Here is a 12,987-nt window from a genome sequence, read left to right as displayed (position 1 = left end):
AGTCCAACAAGCCATATTTTAATATCCTAAACCTAATCACATCAAATCTCACTTCACTCTCTCTGACGCACTCTCTCTTTTCCTCTTAGATTTTTTTAACTCTCTTTTTCTTTCTTTCTTTTCTCTTCCGCCTCTTTTCCTCTAGGTTCTTCAACTTCTTTTTACTTCTTTCTTTCTTCACTCTTCTGCCTCTTTTCCTCTCAGTTTTTTTTTTTCTTCTTTCTCTCTTATTCTTTCTCCTCTCAATTCGTCTCCATTTTTTCCCCTCTCTTTCTCTGATTTTTTGTTACTCTGATTTTTTTCTTCTTGGTTTTATGTTTCTCTCTCTCCCTCTATATCTCTTTCTTTGCAACTCTGTTATTCTATTTCTCTTTTTTTTCTCTCTTCATTTTTTGTTTCTCTGTACATATATGTGTTCATCTTGTAGATCTGGGTGAAGTTCTTAGAGATCTGGGTGAAGTTCTTGGAGATCTGGGTTAAGTTATTGTAGATCTGGGTAAAGAGCCCGTTTAAAGCAGGTCAGCGTCTCTTATCTCCCCAATCCTTGTGAAGATATGTATTTTTTTTTTTGTCAACAATCCATTTTGGTGCTTTTATATGGTATTGATATTTTCTATGATTTTGGGCTGATGATGTTATTGAGGTCTGATTCTCTTTTTTTTTTCTTTTTTTTTTCTTTCAATTTTTTCCTGTTGTGTTTTGACAAACATGTTCTCTATTCCTGATATCATTCCTTAGTGGCAAAATTTTTGAACGTTGTTGTAAATTTTAGACGGGAGAAAAGCTCATTCATAACTCAGAAAAAGAAAATAAAGTTACAACAACTGACAATTTGTTGCTCTTTGAAACAGGTACTGAAGTAGCATGGATAAAAAGAAAGACTGAAGATGTTGCAGAACATTGAATATGTTCTATTTCTGTAATTTGTTTGTAATTAAATTTGTTTATTTTGTTTTGTTTTTAGGTTGTAAGTTTTATTTTAATGCTTGATATTTGTTGTTTTGTCAATTAGCAGTGCGTGGATGTGAATTGGGCCAATCGGTAATAATTAGGCCCAAAAGGTTTTAAATATCAATTGGGCTGAAACTTAAAAAAAATTTAAGAACAAAAAAAAATCAATTAAGCTGTGTGTCGGCCCAAACCGTAAAAACCGGAACCGAACCGGATCAAAATGGGTTCGGGTTGGTCCGGTTTTCTCAAGCATTTTAGTAAAAATCCGAACCGAACCGGACCGGTGAACAGTACCGGTTTCGGTTTTAAATTGATGTAGAAACCGATCCAAACCGGACCGTGCCCACCCCTACAAACAGATGCTAAAGATCAAAAACCGTAGCCAAAACACGCAACTGTCATATATACTCTGAAAATGGTGTTTTTCTTTCTATTTTCATGTAGACTTTGTATTACTTCACCTAAAGTGCTACTGGACATTTGGCAAGTCACATAGAAGCTGCAATAAACTTCATTGCACCAGTGCAACCCAACAACCAAGCCACAATTTCAAAGTTAAGAATCCATGAACTTGCTTATTGTGTTTTGGACTAAATTCCATTTTTTGTGAATTAGGTTTGAGGATTATTAAATTGATTCCTGATTTCCATTGATTTTCGTAATAGGTTTTAAAAAATATTGACAAATTCAAGGGAAGAAACAATAATTTATTAATTAATAATTTCATAGTATTAAGCAAATAGAGTCGACTTGTTCCTCTGCTCTGCCCAAGGTATATAAGGAAGAGAAACACCTACGTACATGCTCAGAACTCATACCCCACCCACCTCCTCCTCGTCTAGTCCACTATGTATCAAACATATTTTTCATCTTAACTTCAAAATTTATGTTTTTTTAGGTAAAACTCCGACTGTGTTTTATTGTGTTGATCTCCAATGTTTTGCTCATATTTATACTCGAATTTGTTGTGTTGATTCATGGTTTCATTTGTACTTCCCGAGCAAGATCATATGATAGGTCTTAACAAGCTGACCCCCATAACCACACTTAATATTGTGCATTGACAACATCAATTCAATTATATTACTAATTAAAAGTTACAAACCGTTATTAAATAATTTTTACTTGAAGCTCGTTTGGTGTCTATAATTGAATTGGATTAGAAAAGTCACTAAATTTAAAGTATGTTAAATGAGAGAATAAAGATAGAAGTGAATGTTTTTGCATTTTGGGAATTAGGGGACCCTCTCCCTACTTTGAAGGATTGGTTCCCAATTTGGTCCTAGTGGTGGGAGAGGAACTCTGTAAACTATTTCGCAAATGGATCACTAGCGACATGTCGTTTCCTTCTTACCCAAACTCAAACGAGAAACGACACAAAAGGTCGCACCATTCTACAGCCATAAAATAATAAAGAAATCTTTAATAGGAAAAGCTCAGAGCTTTTTCTCCCCACTTTACAAACTCCCTCTCTCTCTCACTTTACTTTTCTGTTCTACTCCGTAGATCAAAGTTCAAACCAACCCAATTCCAGTTCCAGTTCCTGTTCAAGCTCAAAAACCCCATTTTAAAAGTTTCAAGCTTTCTTCAATGGTGATCATCACAGAGGAAGAGGAAGACCAACAACGACAAGAGCCGAAACGGTCATCAGAGATCAAACCAACCCAACCTTCAAAATCAAAACCCACTCCTTCACCAACAGAAACACCAGTTGCCCCACAAAATGGTCAAAATCCATTCGCTTTCTGGTTCTACTTCACTTTTACAGTCTCTCTTGTGACCTTCTTCTTCATTTCTCTCTCCTCTCTGTCCCCACAAGACCCAAAGTCTTGGTTTTTGAGCTTGCCCACGTCTCTTCGCCAACACTACTCCAAGGGCCGCACTATAAAGGTTCAGACTCACTCAAACCAGAACCCCGTTGAAGTTTTTTCTACTGAGCAAGGTCCTATAACAGCAGAAAATGTTGTTATTGTTCATGGGCTGGGTCTTAGCTCCTACTCTTTTCGCAAAGTTATTGAATCTTTAGGCTCTAAAGGGGTTCGTGCGGTTGCGTTTGATTTACCTGGAAATGGGTTTTCGGATAAATCGGTGGTGGAGGTTGGAGAGGGACCAACTGGGATTTTAGGGAGGTTTTGGTATGTCTGTAGTGAAATTCAAGAGAAGGGTTTGTTTTGGGCATTTGATGAGATAATTGAAACTGGCCAGATTCCCTATGAAGAAATAGAATCTCGGATGCCAAAACAAAAGTTTGTAAAGCCAATTGAAATGGGTCCTGATGAGATTGGTAAGGTGTTGGGACAAGTGATTGAGACTGTAAGTTTGGCTCCTGTGCATTTGGTTTTGCATGATTCAGCTTTGGGGATGCTTGCAAATTGGGTTTTGGAGAATTCGGAAACCGTGAGGAGTGTGACGCTGATTGATACCTCATCCAGATCGACAGGTGCTTTGCCTTTGTGGGTTTTGGGAGTGCCAGTGGTTAGGGAGGTTGTGTTGAGGTTTTCATATGCTTATACATGGTTGATTAAGCTGTGTTGCTCAAGGGGGATTGATGTTTTGGAAGTGGATGCGCATAGACTTCTTTTGAAGGGTAGGGATGGGACAAAAGCAATTGTTGGAATGGGGAAGAAGTTAAATCATAGCTTTGATATAGCAGAGTGGGGTGGCTCGGATGGACTGATAGGTGTGCCGATGCAAGTGCTTTGGTCTAGCAGTTGGTCCAAGGAATGGAGTGAAGAGGGAAACCGAGTTGCGAGTGCACTTCCACAGGCAACTTTTGTCACCCATTCTGGTGGACGGTGGCCTCAGGTGAGGATTTGATATATTCAGTAGCTACTGCTTGTTTTTCATGTATGTGGTAAGACTAAAAATCTCAATATTTGGGATACGATTGTTTGGTCTCAGTTTCCATAGGATAGCTGTTTCGAATTCTAAATGGTAGAAAGATATGAAATTTGTCTCCGTTAGGTTCTGAATGCGACGTTGTATTGCCTGTCAAATAGATATTTAGGACTGTAATTACTATAAAGATAGGATGTAATGGTATATTCAGAGAATAGCATCTGCATATGGTCTCTATGTTAGTTTCCATATAGAGCAAACAACTGTTGGGTTGAGGAGGCTTACTCTTTGGACGGCCAGCCTTGATTTAAAATCAATATAACCAGTTAGTTCCTGATTGAAAATGTAGAATATGTTAAGTGGTCTGTGGAAGGATTTATGGCTATCTTACCAATTTTGTAGTCTAAGTCAAGAAGCTAGTGGTTGGTTTATGGTTTATGTTGATGAATACTGAAACAACACTGCTCTTTGTTGGAATCTGATGTTAAAAATTACTACTGAATGGCTAGGGCGAAAAGGTATTCGAATCGGAAGACAGTTGCAGATAGTTTCTTTTACTGTGTGTGTGTTGAGTTCTTTATAGAATTTGAAGCAACAAGGCCTTCTGTTGGTATAATCTTATGCATGCTTTTCTTTATTTGTTCTCTGTTATTCATTGCCCTCATGTATGATACTATTAGTGCAATCAAAATACTAATGCTTTTTCCTACTTATATGCTAAAGTAAAGAGTTTGATTTTACTTTCCATTTCATGGATGAACTAAATATTTCGTTGAACATCATGGCAAGTAGTTCAAGAAATTATTCTGTTTCAAGTTCCTCTTACTCATGGTGTGTGGAAATTCAAATAAGCTGATTTATTTCATCGGGTGATATAGGAAGACGCAGCTGATGAGGTAGCTGAAAATATTGCTTATTTTGTGTCCTCGCTGCCTGCATCTGTCAGAAAGGTTGAGGAAGAGCCCATCCCGGAGCATATTCAGAAGATGTTTGATGAAGCAAAAAGCGGTGAGCATCATGGTCATGATGATGGGCATGACCACCATCATGGTCATGGCCATGTTCATGGCACTGGTTATCCTGATGCATACGGTCTCGGCCACAGTCATGGATGGTGAAGTTGATGAGTTTTATTTTGTTTTAAATATTTTTTCCCAAGCCAGCAGTTGAAATAGAAATTAGATTTTAGGTCCCTTTTTTCTCTGCCATGGATGCACGGAAATTCTTATTTACTGTACAAGATGCCTTGATGAAGACGTTTGTTCTGCTGAATCTTTGAAGCTGTGATGTATTGTATTTTGTATTCTAAATTTAAGAAAAGAAGTTGGTTGATATGTTTAATTTGTATCTCAACATATATTTCTTTTTGAGATTTTCTATTTAAACTCCACACTTCTCTTAGTTCACCCCATGTTCTAAGTTCACTCCAACTTTTAATTTAAATTTTCACAATTTCTAAGAAAACCCTACTATCTTCCCAAACTACCCTTAAATACAACACAAGCTGAAAAAAAATAAGAAATAAAAAAACTTTTCTATTTAAACCCCACAACAAGCTACCCTTAGAGAAGGAAGAATGTTATGCAAGCTCTAATGCTAATTGCTAGACATTTTTATCATTTTCTCTCTTGAGTATTTAATAACGACAATGAGGTATTCAATTTTCATTGACATTCGAAATTGACAACTCTTTTGAATCTCGGTGTGGAAAAGCAATAAGAAAAATAACCCAACTATTGAAGCAACAACAGCAGGATTATGATTTTAGATGCATACTAGAATTTTAGAAGTGACAATAATATTATTGTTCCCAGCAAAAAAAAAACACAAACAAATGAAATCGAAATCCGAAATTTAGTACTTTCTAGAGAAAGAGAACAGCTTTACCAAAACATCAGGTATTTAAAAATAAAAATAAAAAAAGCAATCAACAGCCAAGCAATCAATAAATGTAAGAGAATAAGATCATTACAACCAAACAATCAACAAGTCTTTTCATCAGCTCCCACGCAGATTTTAAAGAGGCATGCTCGTCAATGTTCTACGTCTTTGGCAATACGATGTAGAGGAGTTTGTATTTTTCTAAAACTTAATATGAAGTATGGTGAGGTGTGTGGGGTGTGTATATAGATGTACTAGGGTTAAGTATTAAGTTTGATGACTTTTTTTGTCTTTTTACAAAATAATAAAAAATGTGAGATTTAAATAGAAAATCTCTTCTTTTTTTCTTTGCAAGTTTTTTATTCATGCAATATAATCCATATAAATAGGATTGGAAAATTAATAGTTGGGATCTTTATTTAAAATAAAGAACCACCCAAAAATATTTTCACATTTTCTTTTGTATTTTAGTACAAGAAAGGCTTCTATGTTGTGGGCCCTAAAATGTGGGCCACACTCTCTACGTGGCCCAACAAAGAGAAATAGCTAAACCCAACAGTCCAACAACTCCAAACTTATCTGAAATTTTAATGGACGTCGTTGATTGTTAGTTCGTAAGCTATAAAAGAACCCCGGGATCTACTCTCAGCTTTTAACGACAATGGGTTGCTGCGGGGACGAAGAAAACGACGACGACATCCTCAACCCTCTCAACCCCACCACCACCACCGAAATCCTAGACTTCTCCGACTCCACCATATCTCCGATGAACTCTCACTTCTCGGCCTTGACTTGCCGCGACACCCTCCGCCTCATCTTCGAGAAGCTCCCGATTCCCGACCTTGCTCGCTCCAGCTGCGTCTGCCGAGTCTGGAACTCGGTCGCCTCCGATCAGGAGATCGTCACCAGAGCCTTCAAAGCCCCTTGGAATCTGAAGCATATCATCGGAAAGCCAGCGTCTGGAAACTTCTGGAGAGACAATTCTCTCGGAAAATTCGCCATCTCGCACCGGATTGTCCGTGGCGACAGCATCGCCAGTCTCGCCGTCAAGTATTCTGTTCAGGTATCTAGGGTTTTTATGATGTGTTTGGTCGCCGAGAAAATAAAAAAGCCAAGATTTTAATTAAAATGTTGTGTGGTGAATGGTGATCAGGTGATGGACATAAAGCGTTTGAACAACACGATGAGCGAGCACGGAATATACTCTCGTGAGAGATTGCTGATCCCGATAAGCAATCCGGAGATGCTTTTGCAGGCTACTTGCTATGTTGAAGTGGATACTTGTGCTAAGAGAGAAGTGGCTGTGCTGTATTTGGAAGGCGGCCCTGAGCTCCACAAAACGACCAGCAATGGCAGCTCAAGCACGTCTTCTTGCTCTGCAACTGATTTGCAGAGTAAGAAGCGGGTGATTGAGTCACTGAGGAGAAGCATGCAAATTGATGATGCCACTGCTCACTACTACTTGACCATTGCTGATGGTGATCCAAGAGCTGCACTCTCTCAGTTCTCCCAGGACCTCAGATGGGAAAACCACCTGGGCTTTGCTTGATACAGTAATTTCTACTTTGGAAACCATGAAAGTTAAATACCCAAGGAGGGTCTCCAAGGCAAACCCTAGTCTTGAAGCATTGCAAGCCTCACTAGCCACTGGTTTTGGGAGATTTGATGATATCTAAAAAAAAGTGTTTAGATTTATATTGTTTTCCAGTTTATGATGCTCATTTCATCATCAACCAATGGACCAAAATGCGTATGGAGTCTTATGATTGGCAATTGTAAAATAAAGCCTACCACCTACCTACTTGTGCTTTGTAATTGTTTTAGTGTAGGTGCCCAGTGTCAAAAGTGTTAATATTGTGTTACATGCTATCCGAATTTGAGTAGAGAATCTTAATTAGTTTTTACTTGAAAGTTGAATTTCTACATTGAAAGTTCAAGAAATGGCCAAAATTCTCTTTGCATGCAGCCGGAGCACAGGAACAACATTCCGCAGTCATTTACAAAAATACACTAACATCTAGACGAATTTTATTCCATTGAATTTCCCAGGAGGGTGATATAATGGTACAAATAGGATCCCCTACAAGACATGTAGATACTTCTACAGGTTAACTTATGCTTCATGGCATGGTTGTTTTATGTACAAACTGAAACAGAGATAAGTAGGTTCATGGCTTTGGGCGAAATAATCATGGCTGGCAGATACAAAAAAATTTCTGCCACTAAATTCCAAAGCTTTGAATATTAGAAAAGAAAATTAATCAAATCCGAATGACCTTCGGAAAATTCAATCGGATGCTTGGCTGCAACACCCATTATTTTTTTGTTCTGATGTATGCGGCTTGTTCGACAATGCAGTCAACTCCTTTTCATGTTCTTCCTTGAGAACGCTTTGCGCAGTTGCTGTGACAATCTTGATGAAAAAGTTCATGAGCATGAGCCACACAACAGTGTTCCAAATCGAACTAAATGATAAGTCCCACTTTTTCTCCTGAAAGCAGAAAATGGAGAAAAGTATACCTTATATGAAACACTCCAAATAGGCTCAAACACTCTACTTGTAAAATTAACTTATAACATATAGATATTCAAGCCATAACACAGAAAACACTACCTTGCTGTTTGAGGGCACTGCAGGAGAGGCATGCATATACTTGTCTTTCACAGTATGTAATTTGGCGATGAGGTCGGGCACAACCAAACCAAATCCAGGGACAAAGCTGAACGCCCAAATCAATTTATTTTCTACCAAGTCCAGAAGTTGATTGTTGCAAACTGAGATTATGAAAACTGTCTGCAATTACGGGGCAACATAAACCGTTTGTGAAATGAGCAGACACTATAAAGCTTCAAAATGTTGAAATATCTTACAAGGCAACAAACCTGTATGTGAGTCTTGATAAATGCCTTTCCAATCAATGTTGATAGGAAGAACGTCCAAAATGGAATGCCAAATTGTCCACACATTATACCGGCAAGGTCAAATAGAGGGTTGGGCACCTGAAAATTATTTCGGATAAACACATCAGGAGGTCTCAAAAGGGAACTAAGTACAGAATGTGCTGAGAGAAAGTACAATTAGCCTTAGGAAAAAGGGGTATCCAAAATACATCTCCAAACCCTCATTTCGGGCAATGACATATTAGAAAAGTATTGCTAGAAGAGAGAAAAAAAAATTACCGAAGCAAGAACTAATATAGTTAAAAAGTTCAGATATTGTGTATGAGAAAGCAGCCATAATTTGATCCGGTTCAGACGATTAGCTACAATTCCACTATCTTCAGTTGAAGAAGAATCCAAGTCTTTCATGACTTCCAATTTTTCGCCAGATATACGAGCTGCACATAATCATAGATTAGGAGAGATTCAGAAATTCGTTCAGGGAGAAATTAGTGGTTCAACATATGCAACTCACTCACCCTTACACTATGTAGTCAGGTTAAAGAATCCAGATATACTCCCGACTTACAAAGGGCCATGAAATAAGTAAAAGATGAACATGCGAGCACGTACAAACACAAGTGCATGGATAAGTTAGACTAGCTGAAGTTTTTCTAACAGGCTGTTCCTGCCTAGAAATTGTTTACTACGACGATTGCAGAGTATTGAGATAGTGAGTAAAAGAAGATAGTTTGTTGTTTTGTAGTTACCAGCTCTTGATATGAAATAAGGAGGAAGCTCTCCCAGTGCAGTTCCGATTCCCCATAGGATAGCCTCTAACTGAACCTGAGGCAATATGCTGCTAAGTGGAACCCTTGAACTGTGCTGCGATAAAAATATGGGGTCCCCAAATTCAGAGCAGTCTCTGTCCAGCCATGAAGGACTACTTTTCAATTGAATGGTGTCATATGGGGCACTTTTTATGTCAACTCTGCCACACTGCACTGCCTTCATAGTAAACAGAGCTATATGAGGCCCCAAATACAGCACAAATGTGTGCAAACCAGATCCTGCATAGAAGAACAATATAATAAAATCAGTCCGAGTGTTGTCGAAAACAGGTCAACTCTATCCACCAGAAAGTCAAAATTTCAAGCTATTGCTTACCAAGACCAATTGATGATGCTACACCAAGAGCCAGCCACCAGAGTCCGAATTGGAGATAACGAACAAGCTCCTGAATATGCTGCAGTATGATTAATTTATAAAATCAATAAAGGAAAGTCCAAAAATGGGCATAAAAATGCAATTCAATTAAATAAATAATGGGCATAAAAATACCTCTTCTTGATGTCCACCAATAGTTATAGTAAGCATTCCTATACCTCCTGCTAACATAATTAGAAGCACAAGCCAACCACCTTTTGCCATAAATTGTCGAAGGCATTGGCCAAAACCCAACATGAAATACTTTAATGTCTTTAATGGCTGCGCTGTAAGTGTTAAGCTTTCTAGTTCCCGGTGCTGCTTCACACGCAGTCCTGAGCAATTAAAAGATTAGAACATATGCTCTGCTAAGTACAACTTACGTGGAACATTAAAATATCTAATCTGCAAAAAGAACAAAAATGCAACTAATTCCTACATTGGAATTTTTTTAAACAATTAAACAATTATATACGGCAGATTCAACGTCAGTTATACAAACTCTTCCATTCCATATGCCTACCCAATAAAGGTTCGATTTTTATTCTTACTTGAAAAACAAAAACCCAAAATTTTGAAACCTTTTGTTTCCATTTGATTCGCCCCTTCACGTTTAGCTCAGCTGAGTAAAAACAAAATATGAAAAACAGATTTGTTTTATTAAAAATTACTTTTGCTAGCAACAATTTAAATACACAAGCCAGCGAAATGTGATTGTATAATTATAGAGAAAATTTGAAATCAATTGAAGAAGCTGCGTAAAAAGTTACTCACCGGAGATGGAGGCGTCCATGGAATTTGACGAGGGGACATCGGAGAGATCCATTCAGAAACCCTAAAAACTGAATCTATGCGCGTGATTTTGGATTCAGGATTGAAGCTTAGGGTTCATAGAGAGAGAAGACGAAGAGCGCGAAAATTGGAACCGAGCTGGGACGGAGAGAGTACGGTTTGCGTGGTAACGCTCAGTCTCAGAGAGAGAGAGAAGCGGGTCGTTCGTTAGAGACTTGGGAGAAAATGATAGTGTGCAACAGAGACCACGATAAGCTGCTCTAATCATGATGGTTTTAGTAAGTGCCACGTAAAGTGTAGGCTTGAGTTAGGTCGAATTCAGTTTCTTCCGTTGTGCTGACATGGATAGTCGTTTACTCAGTTGGATAGGTTGCAAAAATGAGTCGGGTTGGGCCAGTTCGGTTAGACCCAAACCCAACTAGACCTTAGTTTGAATTAAATCGGGTCGGCCCAAGTGAGACCCTCCTTTACGGTGCGAGATTTTAAACTAATCTATGCAGTTTAAGAGGACGAGCAAACTAGGCAACCCTCCTTTACAAACTAATCTAGGAAGATGCATTTTTTACTCACTTGCCAAAAGAAATGATGCATTAACTTTTGTATGTATTCAATTCCATACCATTTTTACCTATTCCTCTCCACCTGTAGCCGTAAAACATTAGCACCAATATCATACATAATTTAGCTAGTCAAAAAGACATGGACAAGCCTTCCTCAAAACTGACTCTTTTGGTTTTACTCATGGTTATTGCGTCTGGTAAAAGATCTCATCCTCATTATTTAATAGTAAATTATGTAACTAAATATATATTGCACGAAAATATAAGTATAAGCTGGTCAAAGTTTATAAACTAATTAAAAAGGGAAACTCAAGTGTGTGTTGGCATGGCATTGGCAGGTGTAGAGCTATATGCAGAAGCATGGGGGCCCCTAGCAGGTCTTGCTTGCAAGAATTTCGAAGAATGCTACTCGTATTGCCCTTCGTGCAGAGTTTGCTGGGGCGTTAAGCGGCTGTGTTACTGCAACAGAGAGAAGCGCATATTTCTCCAGCTCCTACCCTGGCAATGACCCATCAGCATCAACTCTAATTTTCAGCCACACATGACTTGACATGACATGGCTAGCTATTGAAATAAAATTGTAAACCGGACAGAGATTAATTAATAATAAAAAGGGTAACTATTCTCTTGTTTGTTAATCCAGTTTAATTTACAGTGCTTAAACAAAAATTAAGTAAAATTCGGGTGAGGCATTTTGAAATAGGGGTTGGCATAAAAATCGCAGAATTGACAAACTGAGTTAATAATAATCGTGTTGACTGAAAAAATCAACTCAGATTTAAAAACCGAACCGAACAAGATGGGGTGTTTTTTTAAAATATTTTTCTAAATGTCCAAGTCTAGCAGCCCAATATCAAATTCCCAAGCCCAACCCTAATACCTATCCTAGTCCAGCAGCCCATTGTTTTTGGTCACCAAATATCAAAGTTTTAAACATAGGTAATGATTTTCTCGCTCCAATTTTATCTATTTACACTCTTTTTTTAATTATAAAATGAAATGTAAATGGATAAAATTGGAGTGACGAAATCACCACTCTTAAACATTAGTCCAAAACCAACTTCTCAAAGTAAGGGCCAAAAAAGAGATATTTTTGCATGGGTACACCATGTCATTGGTGTACCATCTAATACATACAAGACAATATTAGATAATATTTTTATATGTTACATGTGTATTGGATGAATGATACATCAGTCACATGGTATACTCGAAACATGCAAGAATTACTGTTAAAAAAAAAGTTAGAACACTATTGACTTTTAAGAATTCAACTGTGTTTTCATTTCAATCGCTCAATTTTACTTTAGAGAGGTGCTTTGTGTCTGAGGTATGGGTTCTTTCACTTTTCAAGTGCCTTGAAAGTTGGCTCAATTTGGGCTTTTGAGCCCACCACTGGCATGTGCTGGCCATTAAGGAACAAAGAATTTTTTATTTTTATATTTTGAAATAAAAGCAAAGGCAGAAAGAATCATAGAATGGAATATAATAAATAAAAGAATCCCTCCACCGCCACTAGCCTTACGACATGTCCAAGAAGTTATCATATTTTTCTGTTTTTAGGGCTTGCAACTTTGCAATGAACTTCTTCCCACCTGATGAGTCATAGCCCAACTTTAAGAGCATCCATAGTGGGAGTGTTTTGGGAGTGTAAATATAGTTTTTTCAATGGAAAATGATGTAAATTTAAATATGCATATTTGATTTGTTTGTGATAATTTTTTTTTGTGTGTTTTTGTATGTTTTAACTTTTTAAAATTAATTTTATGTGTGTTTTATTTTATTTTTCCAAATAAATGGACCTAAAAAAATTTAAATTTGAAGAACATATGATTTTATCTACAAACTAACATAAAAATATCTATGTAGAAATATGGGC

General features: G+C 37.6%; 3 protein-coding genes and 1 long non-coding RNA gene across 5 annotated transcripts; 3 read left to right on the top strand and 1 right to left on the bottom strand.

Moving 5' to 3' along the window:
- On the top strand, positions 157-1,075 carry LOC109949836. The gene is made up of 2 exons (XR_002272146.1): positions 157-518; positions 852-1,075. It is a non-coding gene; the product is annotated as an uncharacterized LOC109949836 (long non-coding RNA).
- LOC18772682 (protein AUXIN RESPONSE 4) lies at positions 2,368-5,190 on the top strand. Its single transcript, XM_007207130.2, has 2 exons — positions 2,368-3,756; positions 4,668-5,190. The coding sequence occupies exons 1-2, from the start codon at positions 2,542-2,544 to the stop codon at positions 4,905-4,907; spliced, it is 1,455 nt and encodes a 484-aa protein (XP_007207192.2). The 5' UTR covers positions 2,368-2,541; the 3' UTR covers positions 4,908-5,190.
- On the top strand, positions 6,257-7,601 carry LOC18772230 (F-box protein At1g55000). The gene is made up of 2 exons (XM_007205667.2): positions 6,257-6,733; positions 6,824-7,601. Exons 1-2 carry the CDS (start codon positions 6,332-6,334, stop codon positions 7,217-7,219), a joined length of 798 nt encoding a protein of 265 aa, XP_007205729.1. The 5' UTR covers positions 6,257-6,331; the 3' UTR covers positions 7,220-7,601.
- On the bottom strand, positions 7,677-10,816 carry LOC18774981 (vacuole membrane protein KMS1). Of its 2 annotated transcripts, none has more exons than XM_007205173.2 (8): positions 10,531-10,816; positions 9,892-10,091; positions 9,718-9,796; positions 9,321-9,620; positions 8,851-9,008; positions 8,554-8,670; positions 8,285-8,464; positions 7,677-8,161 (listed from the first exon to the last, which is right to left on the bottom strand). In XM_007205173.2, exons 1-8 carry the CDS (start codon positions 10,580-10,582, stop codon positions 7,958-7,960), a joined length of 1,290 nt encoding a protein of 429 aa, XP_007205235.1. In that variant the 5' UTR covers positions 10,583-10,816; the 3' UTR covers positions 7,677-7,957. The 2 variants fall into 2 exon arrangements, with proteins under 2 accessions (XP_007205235.1, XP_020420689.1); XM_020565100.1 differs by having other exon boundaries at positions 9,718-9,787; positions 10,531-10,772.

Source organism: Prunus persica, chromosome G6 (assembly GCF_000346465.2).
Source record: "Prunus persica cultivar Lovell chromosome G6, Prunus_persica_NCBIv2, whole genome shotgun sequence".
NCBI lineage: Eukaryota > Viridiplantae > Streptophyta > Magnoliopsida > Rosales > Rosaceae > Prunus > Prunus persica.
Note: the sequence above shows the minus strand (reverse complement) of the source record. Positions and strands in the feature narration are given on the sequence as shown.

Bases quoted from the DNA above. Each gene is read 5' to 3' on its own strand.
- LOC18772682 (XM_007207130.2), top strand. From the start codon at position 2,542: ATGGTGATCATCACAGAGGAAGAGGAAGACCAACAACGACAAGAGCCG. The intron at 3,757-4,667 runs GTGAGGATTTGA...CGGGTGATATAG, and splicing joins CTGGTGGACGGTGGCCTCAG to GAAGACGCAGCTGATGAGGT.
- LOC18772230 (XM_007205667.2), top strand. From the start codon at position 6,332: ATGGGTTGCTGCGGGGACGAAGAAAACGACGACGACATCCTCAACCCT. The intron at 6,734-6,823 runs GTATCTAGGGTT...AATGGTGATCAG, and splicing joins CCGTCAAGTATTCTGTTCAG to GTGATGGACATAAAGCGTTT.
- LOC18774981 (XM_007205173.2), bottom strand. From the start codon at position 10,582: ATGGATCTCTCCGATGTCCCCTCGTCAAATTCCATGGACGCCTCCATC. The intron at 9,621-9,717 runs GTAAGCAATAGC...TCTTCTATGCAG, and splicing joins AGCATCATCAATTGGTCTTG to GATCTGGTTTGCACACATTT. The intron at 9,009-9,320 runs GTAACTACAAAA...GATTATGTGCAG, and splicing joins TTATTTCATATCAAGAGCTG to CTCGTATATCTGGCGAAAAA.